General features: G+C 43.1%; 1 protein-coding gene across 1 annotated transcript in view; it reads right to left on the bottom strand.

Moving 5' to 3' along the window:
• LOC119400896 (E3 ubiquitin-protein ligase UBR4) overlaps window positions 1-24,699 on the bottom strand; it is a gene marked incomplete at its 5' end in the record, with an annotated part of 438,348 nt that overhangs the window by 356,782 nt on the left and 56,867 nt on the right. Inside the window, 6 exon segments of the mRNA XM_037667804.1 lie at window positions 6,700-6,792; window positions 7,386-7,504; window positions 14,180-14,253; window positions 14,340-14,419; window positions 14,684-14,871; window positions 23,951-24,071. Coding sequence (XP_037523732.1) covers window positions 6,700-6,792; window positions 7,386-7,504; window positions 14,180-14,253; window positions 14,340-14,419; window positions 14,684-14,871; window positions 23,951-24,071 — 675 coding nt within the window.

Genomic DNA, 24,699 nt, shown 5'->3' with positions numbered 1-24,699 from the left:
GGAAACATAAGAAAAGGAAGTTTTGCTTTGGAATCAAGCTTAATAGAAATGCATGTTTCAAGTATTCATGATGTCGCCATATGAGAAGCCAATAAGAACTCTCGTCGAATGGTATCAGTCACGCATACTGCACAGAATAGGCAGAAAACTGCCCTAAAACGTAGGGATCAGCACCATTACAATTTGTAAGAATGAAAATGTTTAAAACAATATTTTAGCAAACAGTTCATGCAAAACACTTACAGTTGTCTCTTGATAACCAGAAGGACCCTACCGTACTGGTTGGCTAAGTTTATTAGTTCAAACCATCAATCCTACTTCAGGGTTCCTTTAGAAGGGCCTTACAACACCGTTTAAAGTAATCATCAGATGATTACACTCTGAAGGTTTATTTATTGCCTCACAAATCTCATGCCACAAACATTTTTAGAATCTCTCAAGTATAAGGAGAGTTACAGGGATATGCGACAGGCTGAAAGCACTTTTTCTCTTCTTTCATCTCAACAAGCATGTTGGAAGTTACACAGAGGAGGATCGCAAGGGGCAGGATGCTATGTCAGAGTGCATAATGGCATTGGGCATTTCAGTCTGCGGGCACCCCGTGGTGGCCAGGGTAATTATGCAGCACAAGAAGCACTATTGTGAAAAAGTAGGGCCGAGCTGTGCACCAACTTTGTCCTGAATCAGCTTGAATAACAGATGGTAGCTAAATACTGATAGCACATTTTGAAGTAGAGGTGTGCACGGGCTCCGGGTACCCTGAAAGCCCGAGCCCAGCCCAGCCCGGCCCGTGGGCCGGGCTCGGGTAGGCTGACGCCTTCTCATCTCGGGCCAGGGCCAGGCTCGGGCTACAGTATTTTTTATTGGGCGGGCTGGGTCAGGTGCAAAGACCGAATCAAGCCCAAAATATAGAAGTTGTGCCGCAACTGTTTTCCAGCACGTAGTGGCTTCTCCGGGACTGCCCCCACCCCCTTTCTTTGCTCTCTTTTCCGTTAGCCACTTTAAACACAAGGGGAAAAGGTTAAGTCACACAAGATAAGCTTTCTGATTATCTATCCATGGAAACATCCTCCTGTCCTGCACATGAGGTACTAAACTTCTGGAAGAACAAGCAATCTAAATATCCCAAGCTTGTTAGGCTTGCAAAAAAGATATTGGCGATTTCGGCTACCAGTGCGAGCAGGGAACAGAACTTCAGTTCGGTGGGATACGTGATGCAGGAGCGCACACTTCACAGAAACCTGAATAATTGGACAGCTTGTTATTTTTACACAACAACTTATAATCTGTGTATATAGCGACTGTCACGTGTCCGGTGTTTATGTTTCACTTTGATATGTTGAATAAAATGCCACATTATCAGAAAACAGTATCTAAATTGTCTCTCCAGAAAACCTACATAATGTCGGGCCGCACCGGGCCGGGTTCGGGTTTTTGTTTTTGCACGTCGGGCTGGGCCGAGCAGGCTTGCAGCCCGTTAGCGTCGGGCTTGGGAGGGCCTTCGATGCACTCAGCGGGTCAGGGCCGGGCTCGGGCTCGAAAATGCAGCCCGTGCACGGCTCTATTTTGAAGTAGCTTCAATTGGCTAAACAACAAGCGAAATCTGCCAAGGCATATAGGTAAGAATGAGCTGGTAGGGATTCATGATAAAAGACATACAGCAGAACCTCGGTGATACAAAAAATTCATAAAATCCCCCCCGTGGAATTCCACTGTGTCCAATAGGCGATGCGCAAAGCGCCGACCACGCCATCTGCCGCCATGGCTCGGAAGCGCTTGCGGGGCCCAGTGAACAGTGTTTCAGCGAGCGTCTACGCGAGTGCACGGATGGATGTGTTTTTCAATGTGATTTAACGACTCTCTCGGGCTTCAGCGATGTCGAAAAATAACTGCTGCGTTGTCGGCTGCTCAAACACATACAAAAACTCGCCAGGAACGCACTTTTACAAGTTTCCGGTGCTATTTCATGAGCGAGAGCGACAGCGACGGTGGATTGCGGCTGTCCGACGCAAAAGGTAAGCAATCATGCTTTGTTTAGGCAGTGTTAGAACGATTACCGTGTTTTTATTTCTCCATTTATGTCGCTACGTCTTCAGCGAACGCTACTACGTTTACATTTGGTCGCCTCGCCTGCATTATATATGCTACAATGCACATGAAGTTGTTATCACTGATAAGACGCGATGCCTAGGCTCTCTTGAAAAACGAATGGCGCGAAGCGCTATGCCAGAGAATGTGGGGCGGGTGGCGGCTCCTTTACAAAAGCGCCGTGGAATCACACGTGTGCTGCACGAAATGGGCTGCATTCTACCTAATGATGGCACTGGAATGCGATCACCGGTGCAGAATGTTCGCTGTGCGCTCGCCTCAACTGTATGCATATTGGCTGTAAAACATGGCACCTGTTCGCACTGAAGGCTTTTGACAGGACATTCAACCGATTCAACCTCCCTTTGAATGCCTCATAACATGACTTCATGCTAATAAAAACACCCTTGATGTATTCCACTAATACTCATTCGCTTTACACAAGCTGTGTTATGAGTGGGGCCATAGGCGGGCTCACGGGGCGTGGGGGCTTTCCTATTTGCCTAAGAGGGGGGGGGGGCACAAAATCTGCCCCTTGCATTAGCTTAGTGGGGCCTGGGGGCGCTGAGATGATCCTTTGCCCCCCCCCCCCCTTTGATGGGGAACCCAGCGCACGCCTGAGTGGGGCCGATTATGGAACTTATGTGTTTTCTTTTCTTTATTCTTACTGGTGGTGCTAGCTACTGGTTGCTGTTTTCTTTAGCATGTAATTGGTGAGTATATGTTGGTGCTGCTTCATTGTAGTTATATCACACCTGAAAAAAATTTTGCATGCCCAATGCGTGGGGTCGATCCTCAAGGTTTCGTGTGTTTTTTTTTTTTATTCTTGCTAGTGGTGCTAGCTACTGGTTGCTTTTTTTTGTGTGTGTGAAATTGCATGGACTTCAGTAAAGCACTTGGTTTTCAAGCAATATATATGACCACTTTTAGCATTTGCTTTCAAACTGTGAATATTGCAAATATGTATTCTTTTAATTAATTCCTTGCTTCTTCCACTTTTCTGTAACCTTATGAACATTTCAGAGAGGATGGGAGCCCCTGGGAACCCACAAAGAACTCCAGGATCTGCAGTCAGCATTTTATCAACGCCAGTCAGAGGTGCTATCGAGCGGCTTCAGCGCAGTGTCAGAAGGCGAAGAGCTGCGCGCGCGCCGGCGCCAGTGTGTCTGGCGAGGCTAGACGCCACTCCTCCCGAACGTGCAGACCAGCAGCGGCGAGCCGCGCGCGACAGTGGCGGAGTCTGCGCGCACGGCAGCGCCAGTCTGTCTGGCGCGGCTAAGATGCCACTCCTCCTGAAGGCGCACGCCAGAAGAAGCCTCATCCATCAGAGAAACCGACATTTTGTGCCAGAACTGTTTCAACTACTTCAAACAGATTGCCGTAGAGTCTCTGGATGCATCTCATTCTGACGAAAATTTTGTTCCCGAACAAATTGCTGTCGAAGAGCTAAACGTATTCATGAAGACAACAAAATCTATTTTTTTCAGCGAAATTACAGGGGGTCGACGGACATGCACCGACGTTCTTCTCTGAAGACACCCAGCAAATACGTAGCCAAGCTGCTATGACAAGCTAGGTGACCACCAGTTCCGCAGTGACTCAGTCTCGCGCCACTAGCGCAAGCTGCCGAGATATTTTTTCGCAAGTTTATCGTGCTGGTTTCAAAGTTTTACCAACACTGACCCTTCGCGTGGCCGCACCCGTGAAATCCATGCGCCGGCGCGACAGCGCTCCCTCAAAATCTACTATATAAACACATGGCACGTAAACGAAGCTACTGTGTCGAGAAAAAACGTTGGTTCATGCGTCAACGCATGCAGGCATTAGTGATCGGGACGTTGTAAAGAAAGCGGTGTACTTACGATGAGCTCCACTTCGTAAGGAAGCTTGTTGACACTTGTTTGTGGCAAACACTTGGTGCGTATAATGACATTGTCGTCCCACACAGCTGTTACATCGGACACATGTCCATTATTATAAAGCGCGGCTCCTTTGCGCACACTATCGCCGCAAAAGTAATTATCACGGACGCGCAAGCGGCAAATCACACGCGCGCATTTCTGTCATGCATGCAGTGAAAGGAGGCGTCCGCTACACGTCCCGCATGCGGTTCCAATGGCCGCCGCTACGCAGCTTTCAGTGGCGCCCCTATAGGCACTGCGCATCGCGGATAGGCCAAAATTCGGATGTTCCGAACACTTTTCAGCGTTGCGACGGGTGACACAAACTTGGGTATCGAAACTGTTGAGTGAAGGCCAACAGAAGCGTGCTACAGAAGCTTCGAAAGTACACAGTTCTGAAGAACCACAGTTCTGACTGCGTGTGTGCTGGCCACGCAGTCAGAACTGTGGTTATCGTCGTTTCCCACAACCGCCGTGAACGAAGCCGCAGTTGCCATCGACACGATCATGTATGGCAACGACGAAACTCCGAAAGTATATGCGCATCCAATGCTCGCCAAGTCAAAGCGATGCTGCCTGCCACAACCGCTGCGGACAAAACCGCAGTAGACACGATCATAGATAGCAACGATGTAGTTTTGAAGGAACGTGCACCCACATAGATTGAAAACAGAACTCTGTCGTTTGCCACTACCACTGCGCACGAAACCAAAGTCACTATCAATGCAATCATCGATAGCAACTACGCAGCTCTGAAGGTACGCGGCTAACACAGCGGTAGACTAAACGCAATAAAGTTGTAAGAAGGCATGAAGTGTTTCAGCGTTCCTGTCGTTCGTCGCTTATGATTATGGTCAGGCAATAAAGCGAAAAAAGATTATGGTGGAGCGGACTTCGGCACTTAGTTTTCAGTTGGCTTCAAGCGAAGAAGCTTTGATGTGCGCATTCGCGGCAGCCAGCTGCATCCTGCCTGATTAATCTGTCCATGAGTGTCCCAGAAAGGCACACGAGAGTTCTTTTGGCGGCAATAAATGTTTTGTGCATATATCGTGGTTCGAAATGGATTTTGCTAGTTTTTTGTTGATACAAAATTTCGGGTGATACGAATATTTTCGTTCCCCCGTGGGATTCGTATCATTGACATTCCACTGTATACGTAACTTGCGAGGCACGTTGGAAGCATCAAGCATGCACTGGCAAATGTACTGTTGGTTTTAAAAACTACAATGTGCAGCGGTAAGTATTGTCGTAATGAGCTCAATACGAGACAAGTGGCCAACTCAGGCACCAAGTGTATGAAATAGCACGGCTATACTACGATGCACGCTGCCTTACATTAATTTAGGAGAAAATGAAACAGCAAGTAAACTGCTCACCAAAGCTGAAAGTGCCAATATGGTTACTTTTTCAGTGCTTCTGAAGAAAGAGACATGTAGTATATCTTATTCATTCAACTCTAAACAAACAACATAAAGATTAGCAAGGATGTTTTTGTGATCATGAAATCAGCCAATGGCCATGTCCCTCTCTTCTTCTATGTAGTTATTCCGGTCAACTACGTAGTATGCTATGAGGAAAGCGAGTAATTTATCACAGTCTTTGAAACAAAATTGTAACTTCCCTGTTGTGTACAGCACTATAATATTTGGCTCGCACATTAGCAGGAGCCTTGACAAGTTATCAGCAGCATTTTCTCCCCATGTTCAGAAAGTGTTGCAGGACCTATTAAAGGGACACTAAAGGCAAATATTAAGTCGACGTTGATTGTTGAAATAGCGGTCCAGAAACCTCGTCGGGCTACTTTTATCCCAAGGAAGTGTTTATTTTTGAAATAAAATCACGTTTTAGTGGTCCGCATCGCGTTAGTGCACTTCAAACCACCCACCTGAAATCCGACTTTCATACGTCACTGCTGCTGTGCTCAACGTTGCCCGCCTTTACTGCGTGGCCGCCGACACTAGTAGCAGCAGAGCGAAAGTAGCGGGACCCACAGCAGCAATAACGGCCATCGAAGCTTGCCGCAATCGCCACAATGGATGTGGACGGAGAACTTGACAACGAGACATTGGCTCGCGACGCTGGGCTGTACGCCGCGGCAGTACGTGAACCCGAAACTACCATTGAGATGCGACCGCTTGAGCGAAGCAGGGCGCCGGGCGAAGCGCAGTTCGGCGAAAACGGAACCTTTGAACCACGCGCGCCGTTCCCCATGGCAACGCCACAGGGGTTCTTTTTTCCATGAATCAAACGGAAACGAACAAACAGCATTTTATTACTTCTTTTGATGCACGGAAGGTTCTTCTTTTATTGCTGCTAGTTTGATTACTAGTGATTTATTGTAGACAGACTCTCATACGTCATCGGGATCACTTCGAAAATGTCCCACTCGTGGCGCTCATCATGTAATAGTACATTTAGCTTAATTTCTCGGTAAGTAGGGCACTGCTGTTGATAATATTGCCGTTTTAGAAGTTGTCATACATTGAGCTTTCACTGTGATATAAACTGTTATTTGCCTTTAGTGTCCCTTTCAGTAAACTTTACATCGTGTCTCAATATTTTGCATGAAGGCAATAAACAAAGAAATGTTGCAGATTTTGTGGCCGTTATCATGGAGCTACATCAGATATGCCCGACATACATTGCTAGCCCCATTCTTACAGGTTTTTATGATCTCGACAGAGTTTTAACACAGAACACTGAAACTTGCCTGTGCCAGCACTGACAATGTGCGCCAGTAGATCTGCAACGGCCATTCTTTCTGAATCCATGGGTTGATATTCAGATGAGTCAAGAGGCCATCCTACATATATCAAAAGGGTAAGCAAACACAAGGAAGTCATTTAGATAAAGCAAAAAGCTGTTAGAATTGCTGCCTGTAACATTGTAGGCGTAAAATCCAAGAAATTAGAAGACTCTTTTTCAGTGTTTAGCTTTTCTATACTTTCTTCACGTATAAGGAAAATACAATGAACTGTTTAAAACGAAAATGTGACCTTAAAAATTAGTTCTTGCTTTGCGTCTTGTACAGCAGTAAATTGAACTTAAGAAAAATTATACAGAACTCCTAACATTGCTCAGCTCATCCAAGAGTTCAGCTTAACAGAATTGGACTCCCTTGAAATGGTCAGATAAAACTATATAGACACAGGCACACATCAATAGCATGCCAAGTACAATACTGACCTTTCTCTGTCAATTACTACAGTCGCTAAACGACAAAGTGCACATTTAGATATGCTTTTCCTTCAATGCTTTTAGTGCACAAGCACCAGCTTGCTTAATTAAGTGGAAGCTCTGCTATATTGCCATAGTTTTCCAGCCTTAGGAAAAAAAGCTTACTCGCATAACATTTCACATTATTTCTGTAACACAACTACAAACTTGTCAGTTTACCTGGTAGACATCATCCAACAAGCCAGTGGCCAATACATTATGGATGAACCTAGCCAGTGCTCTTGAAAAGTCCTCATACAGTTGGCCCAGAGAAGCTCCAAACAAAAGACCAATTGTGCCTGCAGAACACATAATCAGTTAGGATTTCATACAACCAAGTCACAAAACATTAGAATATTATACAACGAACATATTTGGTTCATGGGGTTTAACATCCCAAAGTGACTCAGGTTATGAAAGACACCATAGTGTAGGGTACCGGATCATTTTGACCACCTGACGCTCTTTAATATGCACTGAACCCCGCAGTACACGGGCCTCTAGCTTTTCACGTTCATTGAATTGTGACCACTGCGGCCGGATTCGCACATTTGTCATTCAGGTCAGAAGCAGTAGTACGAGTTGCATTAGTTACTGCAGAAGCACACCCGCTGAAATCCTGCACTGATGTGCTGTACAGTGAAGGCAAAGCAAAGGGAAACTTCACCCAAACTTGTGATTGTTTAGTTTGAAAGACTTTTTCTAGCTTAAAGCATAAATTAATGTTTTCTAATTTTCTACATATATTACCAACAAAGTATACTACACAACGATGTATAGGCCGTATTTTTACTTGGACCACACCGCTTCAAGAATGAGGCCGCAATAAGGGTCAAAATGCTATTTCTTCAAACTTTGTCGCAATTTCGTAAGAATGCTTCTGCTTTATTCATTCCTGCAGTATTTTTATCATCTAGTACATAAACTTATAGAGCCCATAATGTGAATATATTCCTCACGAAAGAATCAGTTCTTTTCCTAAAAAACTTTAAACATGCAGCATTATTATGATGTTTCATCATGGCCAAGAATAACGTAAATTGAAACAAAAACTATTATATATATATATATATATATATATATATATATATATATATATATATATATAAACAATAAAGTGCTAACAAAGGACCCGGAAGTAAAAGTTGAAAAAAATCAAGCACGTAGGAAAAATTGTTCAGTAAAGGACTGACGTTTCGGCCACGGGACCGGCCTTCGTCGGATATATATATATATATATATATATATATATTATACTGCTGCTGATATTAATTTACTGCTTTTACTGCTGTTTGTCTTGCCTCACTTTTTGCTGTAAGTGAGCAGGTTTTTCTCTGTGGGTGCAGCGGCCATTTTCTTGTTATTGTAATAGTACCTTTCCCTCAACTCTCAGAGTGAACGTGTACAGATTCAGCGACTGTACCTGTCAACTCCACTCTTAAAGACCAGTCCCTGGTCGAAACGTCGATTAAATAATTTTTTATTTCTTCATATTATATTATATATATATATATATATATATATATATATATATATGGGTCATTCCATGCCAAATCACCCAGCGTTTTTCCGACCATCACAAATATGGCTGAAAAAATTTCCACGTTTTTCTTGAAGTTCAAAACTCGTTCTGCTCGTTTATTTCTGTTGCCAAAAATTTTCCCGCCTGTTTGTGAGAGTCTGTAGTTTTGCGCCAACTGAGCTAAAGGGCATCAAAGAACAATTTCTTTCAAAGGACGTTTATACGATGCACTCAATAAAATGGTATTTCCGGCAAGCTAATGAAGTGATGTAACTGTAAAAATAATGACTTATTTATGTATGTCGATTCTTCGAGGGCTTTTCGCACGAGCAAAATTGAATAAAGTTGATAAGCTTGATATTTTTTCCAGGGACAAGGCAAACTCAAAGGGTAGAAACTAATCATATACTCGAAGCCTGTTCGACATACTACAAAAGAAAAATAATTTAGTCGCTGAAGGTGTAGCAAATCGTCTGAAAAAAAAATTGCGAATTTCACTTTTTTTTTGAGAAAAACTCTGTATTCGTCATCAAAAAACTTGCCTTGGTGGTCGGACTAAAAATATGCGCGATACTTCATTTAAAAGCTCTATGTATTAGCTAAACATAGACAAAGTTACAGAAGGGTATTATTTTTTTAACTTGAGAAATATTTTTTTGAAATTTTGTATCTCCACCAGCTTTTCGCCGACGTAACTCAAGCGGCATGAAGCACTCGCAAAGGCGATCTTCAGCCCATGCCCACTGACCTGGGATGCAGACATCAAAGATGGTGCTGTCTATCAAGTAATGGAAAAGGAAATGGGGTTGCTTTATAGACAGCACCATGCTTGACGTCTGCATCCCAGGTCAGTGGGCATGGGCTGAAGATTGCCTTTGCGAGTGCTTCATGCCGCTTGAGTTACGTCGGCGAAAAGCTGTTGGAGATACAAAATTTCAAAAAAATATTTCTCAAGTTAAAAAAATAATACCCTTCTGTAACTTTGTCTATGTTTAGCTGATACATAGAGCTTTTAAATGAAGTATCGTGCATATTTTTAGTCCGACCACCAAGGCAAGTTTTTTGACGACGAATACAGAGCTTTTCTCAAAAAAAGTGAAATTCGCAATTTTTTTTTCAGACGATTTGCTACACCTTCAGCGACTAAATTATTTTTCTTTTGTAGTATGTCGAACAGGCTTCCAGTATATGACTAGTTTCTACCCTTTGAGTTTGCCTTGTCCCTGGAAAAAAATATCAAACTTTGCAACTTTATTCAATTTCGCTCGTGCGAAAAGCCCTTGAAGAATCGACATACATAAATAAGTCATTATTTTTACAGTTACATCACTTCATTAGCTTGCCGGAAATACCATTTTATTGAGTGCATCCTATAAACTCCCTTTGAAAAAAATTCTTGTTTGATGCCCTTTAGCTCAGTCGGCGCAAAACTACAGACTCACAAACAGGCGGGAAAATTTTTGGCAACAGAAATAAACTAGCAGAGCGAGTTTCGACCTTCAAGAAAAGCGTGGAAATTTTTTCAGCCATATTTGTGATGGTCGGAAAAACGCTGGGTAATTTGGCATGGAATGACCCACATATATATATATATATATATATATATATACCGGGTGTCCCAGCTATCTTTAGCCAAGGGTTAAAAAATACAATATTAGAGCCAGGCGAGTGAAATCAGGTGGAAATTGCTGACAGCCACCTTGCGCGCTACAGACAATTTTTGTTTTGTAATTAACTAATTTGTTAATTATGACGATTTAACTAATTTGCTAAATATTGACTTTAGGCAAGAAATCCCGCTTGCAAAGTTCGAGAGCGTCCTCAAAAACCCCAACTGCATTATTTGCGATAAAGAAAGTCTCACGTATACCATTTTTTCCAAGCTGCAAAGAAAGCCCGCGAAATACAAAAATAACCACGTGACTAGCGCGCTCGCGCGCCGCGAGAGTGCTGCCCTCAGCCGAGGTTTGAGCGAACGAAATCACCTGTGGCCGGGACTCGCCGGCTCCGTTGCAGCGGTAGGCCTTAAGTGGGCGGTGGTTTCTTGGCCCGTTGCCAGCCAGTTGGCGCGCGTGACGGTGCAAGTTGTAGCGAGCGCGGGCCAAGAAACCACCTTTAACTTATCGGCCTACCGCTGCAACGGAGACGCCGAGTCGCGGCCGCAGCTGATTTCGTTCGGTCAAACCGCGGCTGAGGGCAGCATCCTCGCGGCGCGCGAGCGCGCTAGTCACGTGGTTATTTTTGTATTTCGCGGGCTTTCTTTGCAGCTTGGAAAAAATGGTATACGTGAGACTTTCTTTATCGCAAATGATGCGATTGGGGTTTCTGAAGACGCTCTCGAACTTTGCAAGCAGCATTTCTTGCCTAAAGTCAATATTTAGCAATTTAGTTAAATCGTCCTAATTAACAAATTAGTTAATTACAAAACAAAAAATTGTCTGTAGTGCGCAAGGTGGCTGTCAGCAATTTGCAACAGGAGATGCTGCTTTTGGCATGAACAGCTGCAGCATGCCCACAGCCGTGAGCTGCGGCAGCCTAATAGATCCTCATGTTTTAACAGGTGAACCTGAATGCTCTGTATGTCTTTATTCAGAATAAGGCTAGTCACATGGCCTGTATTGTTGGCACGACACTTGGCATCTCTCTATGATTTCACTTTTTCGTTTTCATTTGATAGCTCTAAACCATTGTTTTACAACTCTGATGTCCATTCCTCATCACTTGCAATCTTAGTTTGCATTATTAAGTTTGTTGTGTCATGGAAAGAAGTGGCGCTGAGACTATGTACAACATGCTACCCAAGACGCTACATAAGTGCATCTGCACATTTTATGAGAAACCACTACAAACAAAGTGCTGTGTAACTGCAACTATAATTTTGCATTTTTTACAACTCATGCATATTTTATTTATTTATTTAAAGAGTCCTTACAGGCCTCGTTAGAGGCATTGGGTAAGGGGGGGGGGGGCATCACAAAAAATAAATGATCACACATTATGAATAGATATTATACAGGATGAAATGGCCCAAAGGACACATATCCCTTTTTAAACACATTGAAATATTGGCTAACAATAATTGTAGAGGCGAAAAAAGAAAAGGAGTAGTTCAACACTATAAATAATTAATACAATTTAGAGAGAACATCAACTGATACATTCCGTACACGTGCAGGTAATGCACAGTAAAAAAACATACGAGTACAATGAATGAGCCAAAAGAAATAACGAACTGATACATAAGAGAGCTAATAAAACATACAACGAGAAAAAAAAGAAAGAAGGCGTTATACATTTTTGCAAGGTTACGCGGAGGAATGTGAAATGATGAGTTGACGAAATTTATCAGGATTTTTTCCGGACACATTCGAATCAGGAAGTGCATTCCACAGCCGAATGGCACGAGGAAGCGCCAACGAATTGAATGCGTGAGTGCTTCCGTACATGCGAGTGAAACTGAGGTGATTATGTAATCTGCGAGATGTGCAAGATGAAACTTCAAGCCGCAAGGAAGATTTTTTACCAGCATAGACGTATTTGTGAAACAATGACAAGAGTGCAAAGTCTCGACGAGTACTGAGGAGTGGAAGTGAACTATCATGTTTTATTCGTGAGATGCTGGATTTGTAACTATAGTTATTAGATAAACCTAGCTGCCCTATTTTGTACTGATTCTAATAAACTGATTAAGTTGTTATGATGGGGTCACCATATTGGAGAGCCATATCCCAGCTGCGTGCGAACAAATGTCTCAAAAGCTAGCTTGCGAATATTGGAGGGAGAATTTCTCAGGGTTCGACGTACATACCCCAGTGATTTTGAAGTGTTAGCACATATGGTTGTAACGTGAAGGTTCCAGGAAAGGTTTGACGTCAGATGAATTCCTAAGTACGTGTATATGGTGGCAGGAGAAATTGGAGTATTATTTATGTGATAAAAAAATTTGAGACTAAGTGTTTACGAGTAAAAGAGATTACTTTGCATTTAGATGAATTAAGGTTCATTAACCAAGTTTTACACCAATTAAAAATAAGCTTAAGATCGTTCTGTAGAATGTGATCATCGGGGCTGGAAATAGGGCGGTATATAATGCAATAATCTGCGAACAATCGCACATGGGAAGCTAGGTTATTAGGGAGGTAATTTATATACATTAAAAATAGTAGCGACCCAAGAACGCTACCTTGCGGTACGCCAGAGGTAACATAGCATATGGGAGACGGAAGATTATTAACTATTGTAAACTGCTGGTGATTTGAAAGAAAGTTCCGAAGCCGTCTTTCTTCAGCACATAGAGGTTACACCAAATCTTCAGCACATAGAGGTTACTCTATGTGCTGAAGATCTCGTAAGTGCCATAATAGTTAGGGGACTGCCGCTGAGCCCAAGGTCTTTGGTATGATGCTCGACCCTTCTAAATTGAAGGATTTGTCTGAGTATGAACAGCTCCACTTGAGGCACAATGATGTCACAAACAACTTCTCTGTTGCTAGCAGGCAAAGATATGCTTGGCACATAAAATTGGAATGAAAGTGACATGAAAGTAATCAATAACTTCTAAATCATCAGTTACATTCAGAAGGCAGTAATTGTAACTTGTAACTATAATCACATTTCGGGAGAAGTAATTGTAATTGGTTAGCTTTTATGCAATATGTACAAGTATGACTTGTGCATATGCTGTACTAGCGCAATATTTACGTTTCTCATTCCCCTTTAACGTACTCCTTTCCAAAGGAGCAGGACAGCACCTGTGGCAGTGCCCTGGTGCCAGGCATCATGAGTGGTAGGCTTATGGCACCTAAGTTCAATGCTGAATTTCATCTTTCAGTGAGAACTGAGAGACAATGGTGGCAAGCCATATTTTGGTGGCTGGCTTCATTACCTTGCACTGCAAAAATGTACTGATAGACTTAAACAGCTGCTTTTCCTCGCACCAAGTGGCATGAGTAGGACATTTCCTTTCTTCACTATTTAATGTAATAATGCTTCTCACTAGATGAAAATATTGGTTTGAAAACATAACCAAACCATATGAATATCATGTTACCAAAGGTTTTTTAATGCCAACATCGGCAAGACAAAGATGTTTTGGATAAATACATTATTTTATTTATTTTATTTTTGGATTTTAAATTATCCTACCCCACTGTTGAGACCACACTGCTTGTTTTTATTGGGCACACAAGGAGTACGACTTCCAAGGATGAAAATTTTTATAACCCTACGAAAAAAAGTTACTTATGTTCAAATTAATATTGTAGCAAGCATAATGATGTGCTTTAAAACCATTAGTGTACGCAATATCACAACCAATTATGCTAAATTATGACAACTTACAAGCCAAAAGGCAAATTTTTTTTCTCTACTGTCAGCAAACTTGCCTCACATAATTCGTCTCAGCAGCACAATATTTAATACAATCGGCTTTTGATAAAGAAAAACTACTCACTCTTGCATGTCTCACGGTCCAAGTCTTTGATGATACCCGCAAGAATAACCATCTGCGGCATACCAATTCCAGATCTGGGGACAACAACATCAAGGATTTGTTTTAAAAAACTGTTACATGAGAAAAAAAAAACCAACAGGACAGAAGAGTGTAAACTCACTTGAGATATGCCTGTACTGGCTCAAAGTTGACTAGGTAGGCATTCACAAAGTTGAGGACTTTCGTTGACAACTGGATATACTAAAAAGGTTAGGAAGAAAATAATGCACATAGAGCGCTATGAAATGAGAGTCAGTGGAATGAACATCTCTAAAGTACACGAGAGTAACAATGTGTGCTTGTTGGCAGTGCATCTAAAAGGTATTCCTCAGCGTGAGTAAGAGACTGGATGAAAGAAGACACACGCATAGCATTGTTTGTGTCCTAGCATGTCTTTTTTGTCTTTTACTCATGGTAAAGAAAACCTACTCAAGACATCTCCAATGCTAGTGAAAATGAGCTTACTCCATGCGGTTCCTCCTTGTCTGGAATCAGGGGTCGGCCATCAGCCAAGGAACAGCGGACACCTCTGTTTTCTGTCACCTCCGCCTCAGGAACTCCCTTTGGCTGCAATGGTCCTGGACCAGGGCTATGTTCTCGTGGGGCAGTTGTTAGTTCATACCAGTGGCCCAAGATGGGCTCGCTGTCATCATCTGCATTACAGAGCGACGATACTTGAGGATGTCATGTGCATGCCATACTTTGTGGGCCTCCTCGATTACCAGTCCCGGACTCACCACGGACTTCCCGAGACGCCAGTCCGGCGTTTGTTTTTGTCGGGTGGCTCTGCACACCAGTCTGAGGGTTGCTGGAACGCGCTTGTTTTTTTTGAAGCGAAGTCGTCGGATGCCCTGAGGACTCACCAAGTTGCCCGGAGGTTTTTGGTCCAGCAGCTAGCAGATGATAAAGAGACGCGCAAGTATACGGCCATATTGAGGTAGACTCCCATGAGCTCCGCTCTGTACTTTGCGTTTCTGCAGGACGTTACTGTGCACATCTCTAGAGACTATAGGCCGCTAGTCCCAATCTCATGCCCTAAACACGCAGTTTGAAATCCAAGAGCTCTAGATCCATATACTTGAATGCAGAGTGGAGTGAAAGTTCACCACATGACAAGTTGCGTCACCTTGTCACCTTATTTCAGCCCATTATTTCCTTTACAGGCCTAATATATAAAGCCAGGTGTAGTAACGTAAACTGCTAGGTCTGGCAATAAAGAACAAATCGAATTTCCTATTGTTTGTAATGCAACTCTTGTTTTGTACTACAGGCAGGGCAATGCTCTTATGTAGTATAGTGTCTCCACACTCTTATGTCTTATTACAAGCATGTGGGTGTTAACACTAATGGACGATTACGTGGGCAAAAGAAAAAATATAGGGGTTCTCAGCTCTCAGCTTGACTTATTTCAAATATCTGCTTTTTCAATACTCTGATTCAATGGCTGTCTTCTCAGATGGTTTTAATCTTACATGTGCAAATCAATTTTTTTGTTTGTTTTTCAAGGGGATGCATTATTGAATAGACTTGGCCATGTAAGCGATGAGAAGACAAAATTCAGGTATTCAGCCCAGGGTTTCTTTCAAGACTTAATTTCTGCAAAAGAATTTCCGAGCTCATGAGACTACCTGCCATGTAGAATAAACCAATGTACAAGCAACACAAAAAGTGTTGCTTGGAAAGATGTACAATTATGTAATGCAGGTGTAGTGACAAAGCCTGTCACCACACTATATCAAGCAATTGTGTACAGTTAAGCATTAAAATGAAGATTATGTTGTACTAATGAATAAAATAAAAATTGTAATTCCCCTTGAAATTCACATAAAAACAGTTAAAATCACACTTTAACGACCAAAATATTTCTGGGACATGAAAGTCAGTTTTACACAAGAGTGCAGCAATGACAGTGACTGCAACAAACTGAAATGTTATACAAATTAAGGCTAGCAGCCTTGGGAGCAATATGAATTGTAAACATGAGCTTGCCAAGCAAGCAGGTGTGCTGCGGCTTGGCCAGACCCATATGAAGAAAGAGACTATGAGCACAACCACCCACGAGTAGAAGGGTGGTGTTGATGACAAGTGGCTCTTGTGAGCAGAGCATTTTAGGTCGTAAAGCATAAGACGGCCTGCACATGACATAAGACACGCAGCATATCACAGTACTGGTACTACAACTCGGTGGCTATAGGATGATGTCGTGTATCATATTCAATACTACGAAACGCTGCTGCCATGTGTTTAAGAGTTTAGAGCAGAGCCAACCACGCACTTCAATGTCACCGTGACTCGATTGAAACGCTGCTGTAACATGTTTAAGAACTTGCGGCAGAACCACTGTGACTGACCAAAACAGATTCAACTTTCCAACATTGCTGGTCCTCCAATAAGCAAGTGCCAACATTCATGCTGGGATTCACTTGAAAGCGAACTGAGCGGCGAGAACACATGGTACAAGAAGTTATCAGCCTTTGTCGCAACCTACACTTTGTGCTCGTCGCTTTGCAGATAACTTTCAAGATAGAACCTGCGAGATCACACTACGCTGCACTCTAGGCCCTTTGCACCATCTCACGGGCAGTTAGTTAACAAGCCTCTGCGACAATGAAACGGTCGAAGTAGCTCGGACACAAGCACATCGACAACTTTAAAGGATGCCTATAAATAGCTTGCTGTTTGTACAGAGTAGAACGTACGCGTTTGTGGCTGAATTATTTAAGGAGCCTCATCGCAGAGCAAAGGGTCAATGGTTCAATTTTGTGGTCACACACCTCGGACAAATTTCCTTAAGGACTTTTTCTTTGTGGCTTTTATATAGATATACAGGTTGTTTCAAGAAATGTGTCGAAAAATCCTAAAAAATGAGGGAAATGCAATATTTGCTTGTGGCCTTCATAATTATTTTTTTCTGTGGTGGCAGACATCTTAACGTGATGGCAGTAATGAAAGAAATTAAGCTAATTAACTTTTTAATTAGTGGAGACAGGCGGTCGGGAGAATTGGAGCTCTTCCTGCAAGAAGCCCATTGCTGCTTTGAGATTTCTAAAACGTAGACACTGGTCATTTTAGTAGAGTGATGAAATCTGACCAATTTCACCAGTGAAACCGAAATGTAGAAGAGCGCTACTGCCATACTCTTTTGAGACGTTCAGAATGAGCAAGAGTCGTTACATCAACCATCAATAAACTAAGCTCCGTAAGTGTACAGGCTGCACTTGCAATTATAGCATGCATGGCGCACATATGTTAATAAATGCAGAACTAACATTACTGCGGTCATTGTCGAGAACAGAGATGTCATACTGGTCCGACTGTTGTGTGCATTTGCGCTTCAGCTTTGGTTTTGACGATGCATTTGGTCAAATTTTAATACTCCACAATAATTACCTCAGGCGGCTTTTTTGAAATCTCAAAGCAGCAATGGGCTTTTTGCAAGAGGGGCTTCAACCATTTGATCTGACCCCGTCTCCACTGATTAAAAAGTTAATCTCATTATTTACTGCCGTAAGTAACTGATGTCTCTAGTCATGTTAAGATGTTTGCCGTCATGACCTTAAAACTGGCGATCACATCGGCATCCATCGGCATCGGCATCCATGGGCTGCAAACCTGCCGTTATGTTCAGCGGCAGGAAAAAACTTCCCCTCTTGAGAGCTGAGGAATGGAATCGTGGGCACTACAATTACCTACGATGAGCGCCACCTTCCTCCCAGATCGCTCCATTCATTGGTCAACTCCAACAGCCACTCCCAAAAAAAGTCCTCACGTCATCCATGCCTTGTGGTTGTGACGGTAGCACACCAGTATCCTGGCGGAACCAAGGAAGCAGCGGGGATTTTTTTATTTTCCAATAAGAAATGCAGGGCACTTGTCGCTCCCGGCCATGTTGGCGCACACTAACACAGTGAGATACGCTGCTTGCTGTTTTTGCCGCCCTTACACGAGTCTCCCTTTAGCGCGTGTCTTGAACGGCAACATCTGAAGAAACAGTCCTGTTTCGTTGCCACTGTATATGTGGGCATCTGTGTAATTGTCAAGGATGCGGGGCAACGTTTCTTCAACCCACTTCTGCCTTGCATCCATGTCAAGTGAAGTTCCCTCCCCGGTGACTGCTTTGCATATAATTCCATATCTGAAGCACTGTATCCAGCCACCACCTGGCTGGAAATCCACATTATTAATCATAAGGGCAAACTGCTTCGCCTTTCTGACCAGAATTGGTTCGGTGGTGGGCAAGTTCATGACATGGGCCCTAAGAAACCACTTGTAGAGGGCCTCTTCCACCTCCTTATACACACCTTGTCGAACATGTTTGCACCCGTTGCCTGCTGAGCATTTTTCATTGTTGAACTTCTCTGCTGAGCGGATTATTGTCGACACTGTTGATTGCGATAGTCCATACTCCTTCACCAAGTCGCACACTTTTTTACCGTCTTTGTAATCCGTCACAATACTGCACTTCTTTTCCAAGTCTATAGCAGCATGTTTTCTTTCCACCGGCTATGCCCTGCAATGACAATTATCGCTGGGTGGATCAGCCATATCTTTCGTTTCGGCGGCGGAGAAGCCACATAGCTAGGAGCAATTTCGACACCACCAGCACAAGAGACTTCATGAGTTCGCAGAACTGTGCAGATTGAGGGGTGAGCTCGTGAGTCATGCACTTCGGGCGGTCCATTCATGTTTTGAAGGGTGGTGCGGAATAGCCTATTCATGTTCGGAGGGGTGGAAGGTGACAGGAGAGGCGCACAAGGCTGTCGAGAGTTCACGGCAGCCGTTGGCGGGTGTGTAGCGGCTCGAATTTTTCACTTTCATCTTTCTTTTCAAGGATTTCGTGTTCCATTACCTTTCGGGACAGACACCTAGCAGCCAGACTTCCGCTGTTATAACCGATAATGCAGCATGAGGGCATTGTAGTAAGGGAGTTATTTTACCATAGAAAACATACAAAAGTTGATGGAGCAGCTTTTCATTGTTATAACTGATATATTGTTAAAACCGGTATCGTTATAAGTGGGTTCGACTGCATTAGTGATGGCTGAGCACTGTTTCCAAGACACATTCTCAATTTCTAGGCCCGCTAGGCTTAACAAAAACAATCCAATTTGCAGGACATGTCTTCCGAGAATTCATGGCATATGATATGTGCCACTGTTTATGCTTGGAGATTATACATTGCGATTGTTTGTTTGGGTGATAGACCATGCAACAACCAAAGCGAGGGCCGCATTCCTATGTTTTATGAGTGAGCTTCAGGGTTGTCACGTGATGTTCCCTTCTAGTTTTTTCCTTCCTCCATTGCCAGGAGCAAGCCGTTATCTAACAGCTGGCTGCTGGCCAATCACCATGAGCAGAAAGCAAAGATTCTAAAACTCAACAAAGATTAAACCTGTCAAAGACTCCCCCCCATATTTGCTCTTATAACAACAATTAAACCCGTAAAAGACTCAACCCTATATTTGCTATTGTCCTTCTGAATGCCAAATACGTCATTATAACAGGTATTTCATAAGATAGTACCAGCACTGGACTAGCCAAACACTGCAGCAGCTGATGCGATTGCAATACAGCCGTGCTTCTGGGTAACCTATGTCACTCACACCTACGACCCAAAATGCAGCTTTATCTGAGAGAATTCTCCGGTCGTCTGTGGAACATCCGAGCAACATAAATCGAAGAGGCCCAATATATGCCCACAAACCACACTTCCTTTCAATGGTTGATGGCACTAGCCATCCACATCTCCCTAATAACAAGACAAATGAACAGTGACAAGCAGCCACAAGCTTAATGATGTCAATCTTAAATGTGGCTAACAACATGCTTGTCTGCATGTGTTAGTTTAGACCTTTCTCATTTATTTTAGAGAAGGGAAAGCCTGCACGCGAAAGCTGCTTGCATCATAGCAACATACAATTAAAACTCATTACACTGAAGAGCAGAAATAAAGCTAATTATTTGCAAATACAAATGGACATATACAGTCATATACAGTCAACTACCGATTTTTCGGACATGCTCAAAAATTTGGACACTTTCGTGGCACCGCCACAAGCCCCATAGAGTCAATGTATAAAAACATCTGAAGTTTAGGACCATTTCATCAAATTGCAGACCAAAAACTGCATTATTTGAAGCTACCACCACTGCCACATTAAACATCTCAGTTTTTTTTTCTTTCCAAAGCGGCACGCCGGCTTTTCCTTGTGCCTCCGAGCACATGCGCATGCGGTGCGGCTGGTTTCAGTTTCGTCCTTCGGGTGGTTATCGCTTCTCGTGCCTGCAAAGCTGATGGCTGCCTGGTTTCTAATCTCTCAAAGGGTGACCACTTGTTACTCTCTCATTTATTGCTCCCTGGGGCGCAATTACATCTGTTTCCGTGCGGCGCTAAATTACACAAATGATGCCGCTGTAGTTCAGTTTCCTGTTTTGGGCACTCGGAAAAACTAACTCCATCTCGTTGGCAATAAGACGAAGGATTATTATAGCTTTTTCACTCGTTTTGCTTTCCAGACGGGCACACAACCATACAGTTTTCTTCCGTGCACTCACTCACGCAGTTCGCTTACGCTATGGAAGTGCGCGCTGTTTGCTCGACTGCTAGTGAGTCGAGCAGCAATTCTTTCGATGTGGACTATTCCCTAAGTGTATTTTTGTATGTATGTGAGCTATGTTTATTACAACGCATAATTTTTATTTATAAAAAATCATATAAGTGTTTTTTTTTTATTTTTCTTGATGTTACTCACGAATAAACCATGTGTATGTAACAGCCAAAATGATTTTTTTTGTCACTTTATGGTCACGCGAAAAAATGTTAGACAATTTTTTTTGTTAAATAAAATCGTCTGAAGAATTTATTTCAGCAATAAAAAAATTACACATTTTTGGAGTGCATTTCGCAAAAAAAAAAAAAACCCTCAATGGGTATTAATAGATGACCGCCCTAACGTGTCACGCCGCCGTTGACAGCTGCTTGCTTGTGTGAAACAGCTAAGTGCACCGCACAGGCGCGTTGCTTTCAGGAACTAAAACAACTCGCTATCGCCGCGCCTGTGTGCGGTCAGGAACGAAGTGGGCACAACAAACACTCACGCCAAACGCGTGCGTACGGTACGGCAAGTGCCCCAGCAGTAACGGTATGAGTTTAGTAGCCGACGTGCTGCACACCACTAGGAATGATTGCCTCCACACCGCAGCAAATGCAGTGTTTCAATCAAGTAGCGAAGACTGTCGCATAGTAGCATGCACACACTTAATGGGAACACTAAGACGAGTCGTTTGCTCTTTCGCCACAGCCTGTGTTCTGTGCCAGCGTTTCAAAACGCTCCTTGGTATCGCAACCGTGCACCATGGTACGGTCATTCGAGAGAGCCATAATTTTTTTCCATGCCTTGATGGTATCTGCAGCCCTCGTCGCAAATTTGCAATGGGTAGTGAGCACGTAAATGGAGTTCCCACCAGGTACCAAGCATATTCATGAGAAACTCTGCAAGCACCGAAATGCGAGATAAGTGTGCTAGCAGGCCTGAAGAGCTATTTCAGACGTGGCTTTTCATTTGGGTGAAGAAAAAAAATCATGAATACATTTTTCCGGGCTGCCTGATTTTAGGACCATTTCACAGTGCCTAGGGAGTCCAAAAAATTGGATGTTGACTGTATGTGAAATCCCCATAAGACAGCTTGGTGCTGCAAACACCCCAATGACCATTCGCTTTTCTTTAAATCAGGCCGAACAGGCAATGAGCGCTGCAAAGGCCAATATGCTATGTATTGACAACTTCTTGAGACTGGCTGCATCATGTGATTATAACTTACAAATGAGGCAGCTGCTGATAAACATAATCTTACTGTAATCATGCGATTTTTATTGTGCATACCTGTGTTTAAATGTGCTATTGTGGACAAATGAAAGTCAAACGATAAATTCTGGTGTCTTGCAAACTCTTGAAGGCAGGAAAAGAATAATGCATTCCGATTCCCCTTAACTTCTTCTGGTTTTCATTTGTCCACAACACGGTCAACGCTCCTTGCAACAGACCACAATATTCCTATGAGAAAAGTCCACTACATATCAAAAGTACCTTCAATTTAAAATTGGAGCTGCAGTATGTGGTGAAATGGCAGAACTCTAATATGATAATAATAATATCTGGGGATTTAACGTCCCAAAACCACGATATGATTATGAGAGACGCCGTAGTGGAGGGCTCCGGAAATTTCGACCACCTGGGGTTCTTTAACATGCACCTAAATCTAAGTACACGGGCCTCAAACATTTTCGCCTCCATCGAAAATGCAGCTGCCGCGGCCGGGATTCGATTCCGCGACCTTCGGAAATGGCAGAACTCTGTATAAAAAGTTATTAAAGGCTTTGAAGGCAAAGATTCCAAGGGATCTTAAGGAATATCTCAAGATCCCAAAAAGTTTTTTCTTTCAAGCACACATTCCAATGTTAAGCGTATTTGGTACCAGCTATAATAAAAAATTTAATTTAAAACAGGTTGCAAGAGCATATAAGCCCAAAATATCTATGCTGCTGTCACTAGATTACGAGCCTTCCATCGGGTAGTGCAGCCCAGTGGCACCTAGCTCGGCAAAATTGCTTGCACTCTCATTTAAGAGATCACTGTGCAAGCGATACTTCTACTGCTGCCAAGGCAATCGATATGTGGCGATAACGCATAATTCAGTTTTCCTTTGATAGAAGATGAGTTGACACTACTGTAGGCAAAAATTTTGACTTGCGTGATATTTCGAAATACCAGAGTTGAAGATAACGAGGAGGACTCACTGTACAATCAAACTAACAATATTCAAGTGCCATGCAAATTACACTGTTATAGCTGGGTCCTCCAAGCCCTCGTCTACAAACTGTTATGCCTCAACCCCCAACCCAAACGCTGGATAATGAAGTCCTTTCTCTCTCTCAAAAGCTGGAATCCACTGCTATCTTGGCTCGCCCAGCCTTTGTATGTGCACAGTTTACCTACAAGGTAGAGAATGCCCATGCTAGCCAGAGGAGACGTGCACTCGCCGCACCTACCACAAGCTTGCCGGCACCTCCCCTACTCTCGAACCCCATCTCTCCCCCAACGTCACCACACCCATACGCATCGCCAGCATCCTTCCCTACTCACCCTCACGTTTTCCCTTGCACCTGCTGCTTACAACCAGCAGGATCATTCTCATGTAACATAAACAGCGTAGCCCATTTGTGTTCATAGGGGTGGAAAGGAGAGTGGAGGGAGGCATGCGAGGTTGGGAGCACGGAAAGGGCTGGAAAACTGGCTCTATCCTATGAATGCATGGCACGTGTGGTAGTCTGACAGCTTCGGCAGCTCACTTTTTTTTTACCTTGCCTTTTGGGCGTCTCTCCAATTTTTTAAAGACCCATGAGCCATATTTCATTGTTATAACTGAAAATGTGGCATGCAAACATTGTAATAAGTGGCATATTTTAATAAAGACATGAAAATTCATGGTGTAGCGGTTGCTCATTTTTATATTCAATATTTGTTACAACCAATACCATTATAAGTTGCTTACATTTTATATGTGAAGTTCAATCATTTTACAACAAACTGCAGCTCTAATTTCAGATATAATGAACTTTTCTCACAGAATTATTATGATTCATGGTAATGGGCATCAACTGTAAAAATACTTTATCACAACGAACCAATGAATTATGAATAACAGCTAGCACTTTTTTGCAACAATGATCACCTTCATCGGCACTGCTATCATCTGATGTACTGAAGTCTTCTTCATAGAATGTGTTTGAATCTGAAGTGCTGAAGTTGTCGCCATCTGTTGGATGCTTCTGAATCCTCTTCAACATCCCTGCCTGCAATGTAAAAAAAATTGTGGGTGTCAGATATGGACTACACACAACAAAAATGTACCGTACTTACTGATATTACTTGCACCCTCATGTAATCTACACACCTTTAAAACTATAGTAGAACCTCTACTAAGCACCCGTCTGGGTGGTTATTATTACAGTCAAACCCCGCTAAAACGACATTTGCACCACAACGAAGAATTTTTGATTCCCCGTCAGCCACCCATAGATAACGTGAAAAATTTCTTATCACAATGAATACCTTCCCTGAGCACCACAGTTTTCGCGAGTGCCACCACATCAGGGAAAGGCGCTTGCCTAGGATTGCCGAGTTGGCTGGTGACTTCCAAAGCAGTGCGGCCGCATTGCAACACCCATGTCTTTATCTGAGACATGTTTTCCGCTACCACACGCACATTGCGATAAATTTTTTGCCACTGAGATGCTCGGCGACCGATCATCCATCCACCACGATGCAGCCAGTGCGTGCGGGCCGTGGTAGAATCGTTATTCAAGAACTCCCACCAAGTTTCTGTCATTGCGCTCAAAACGAAACTACTCCTCGTCATCGCTAGACCTGAGATTGTCGATGGCGACCGCGGCATTCTAAGCCCCACACGCGGCCAGCGCA

The sequence above is a fragment of the Rhipicephalus sanguineus genome, chromosome 1 (assembly GCF_013339695.2).
Source record: "Rhipicephalus sanguineus isolate Rsan-2018 chromosome 1, BIME_Rsan_1.4, whole genome shotgun sequence".
In the NCBI taxonomy this organism is placed as follows: domain Eukaryota; kingdom Metazoa; phylum Arthropoda; class Arachnida; order Ixodida; family Ixodidae; genus Rhipicephalus; species Rhipicephalus sanguineus.
The sequence above is the reverse complement of the archived record's forward strand: the minus strand, read 5'-3'. Positions and strand labels throughout refer to the sequence as shown.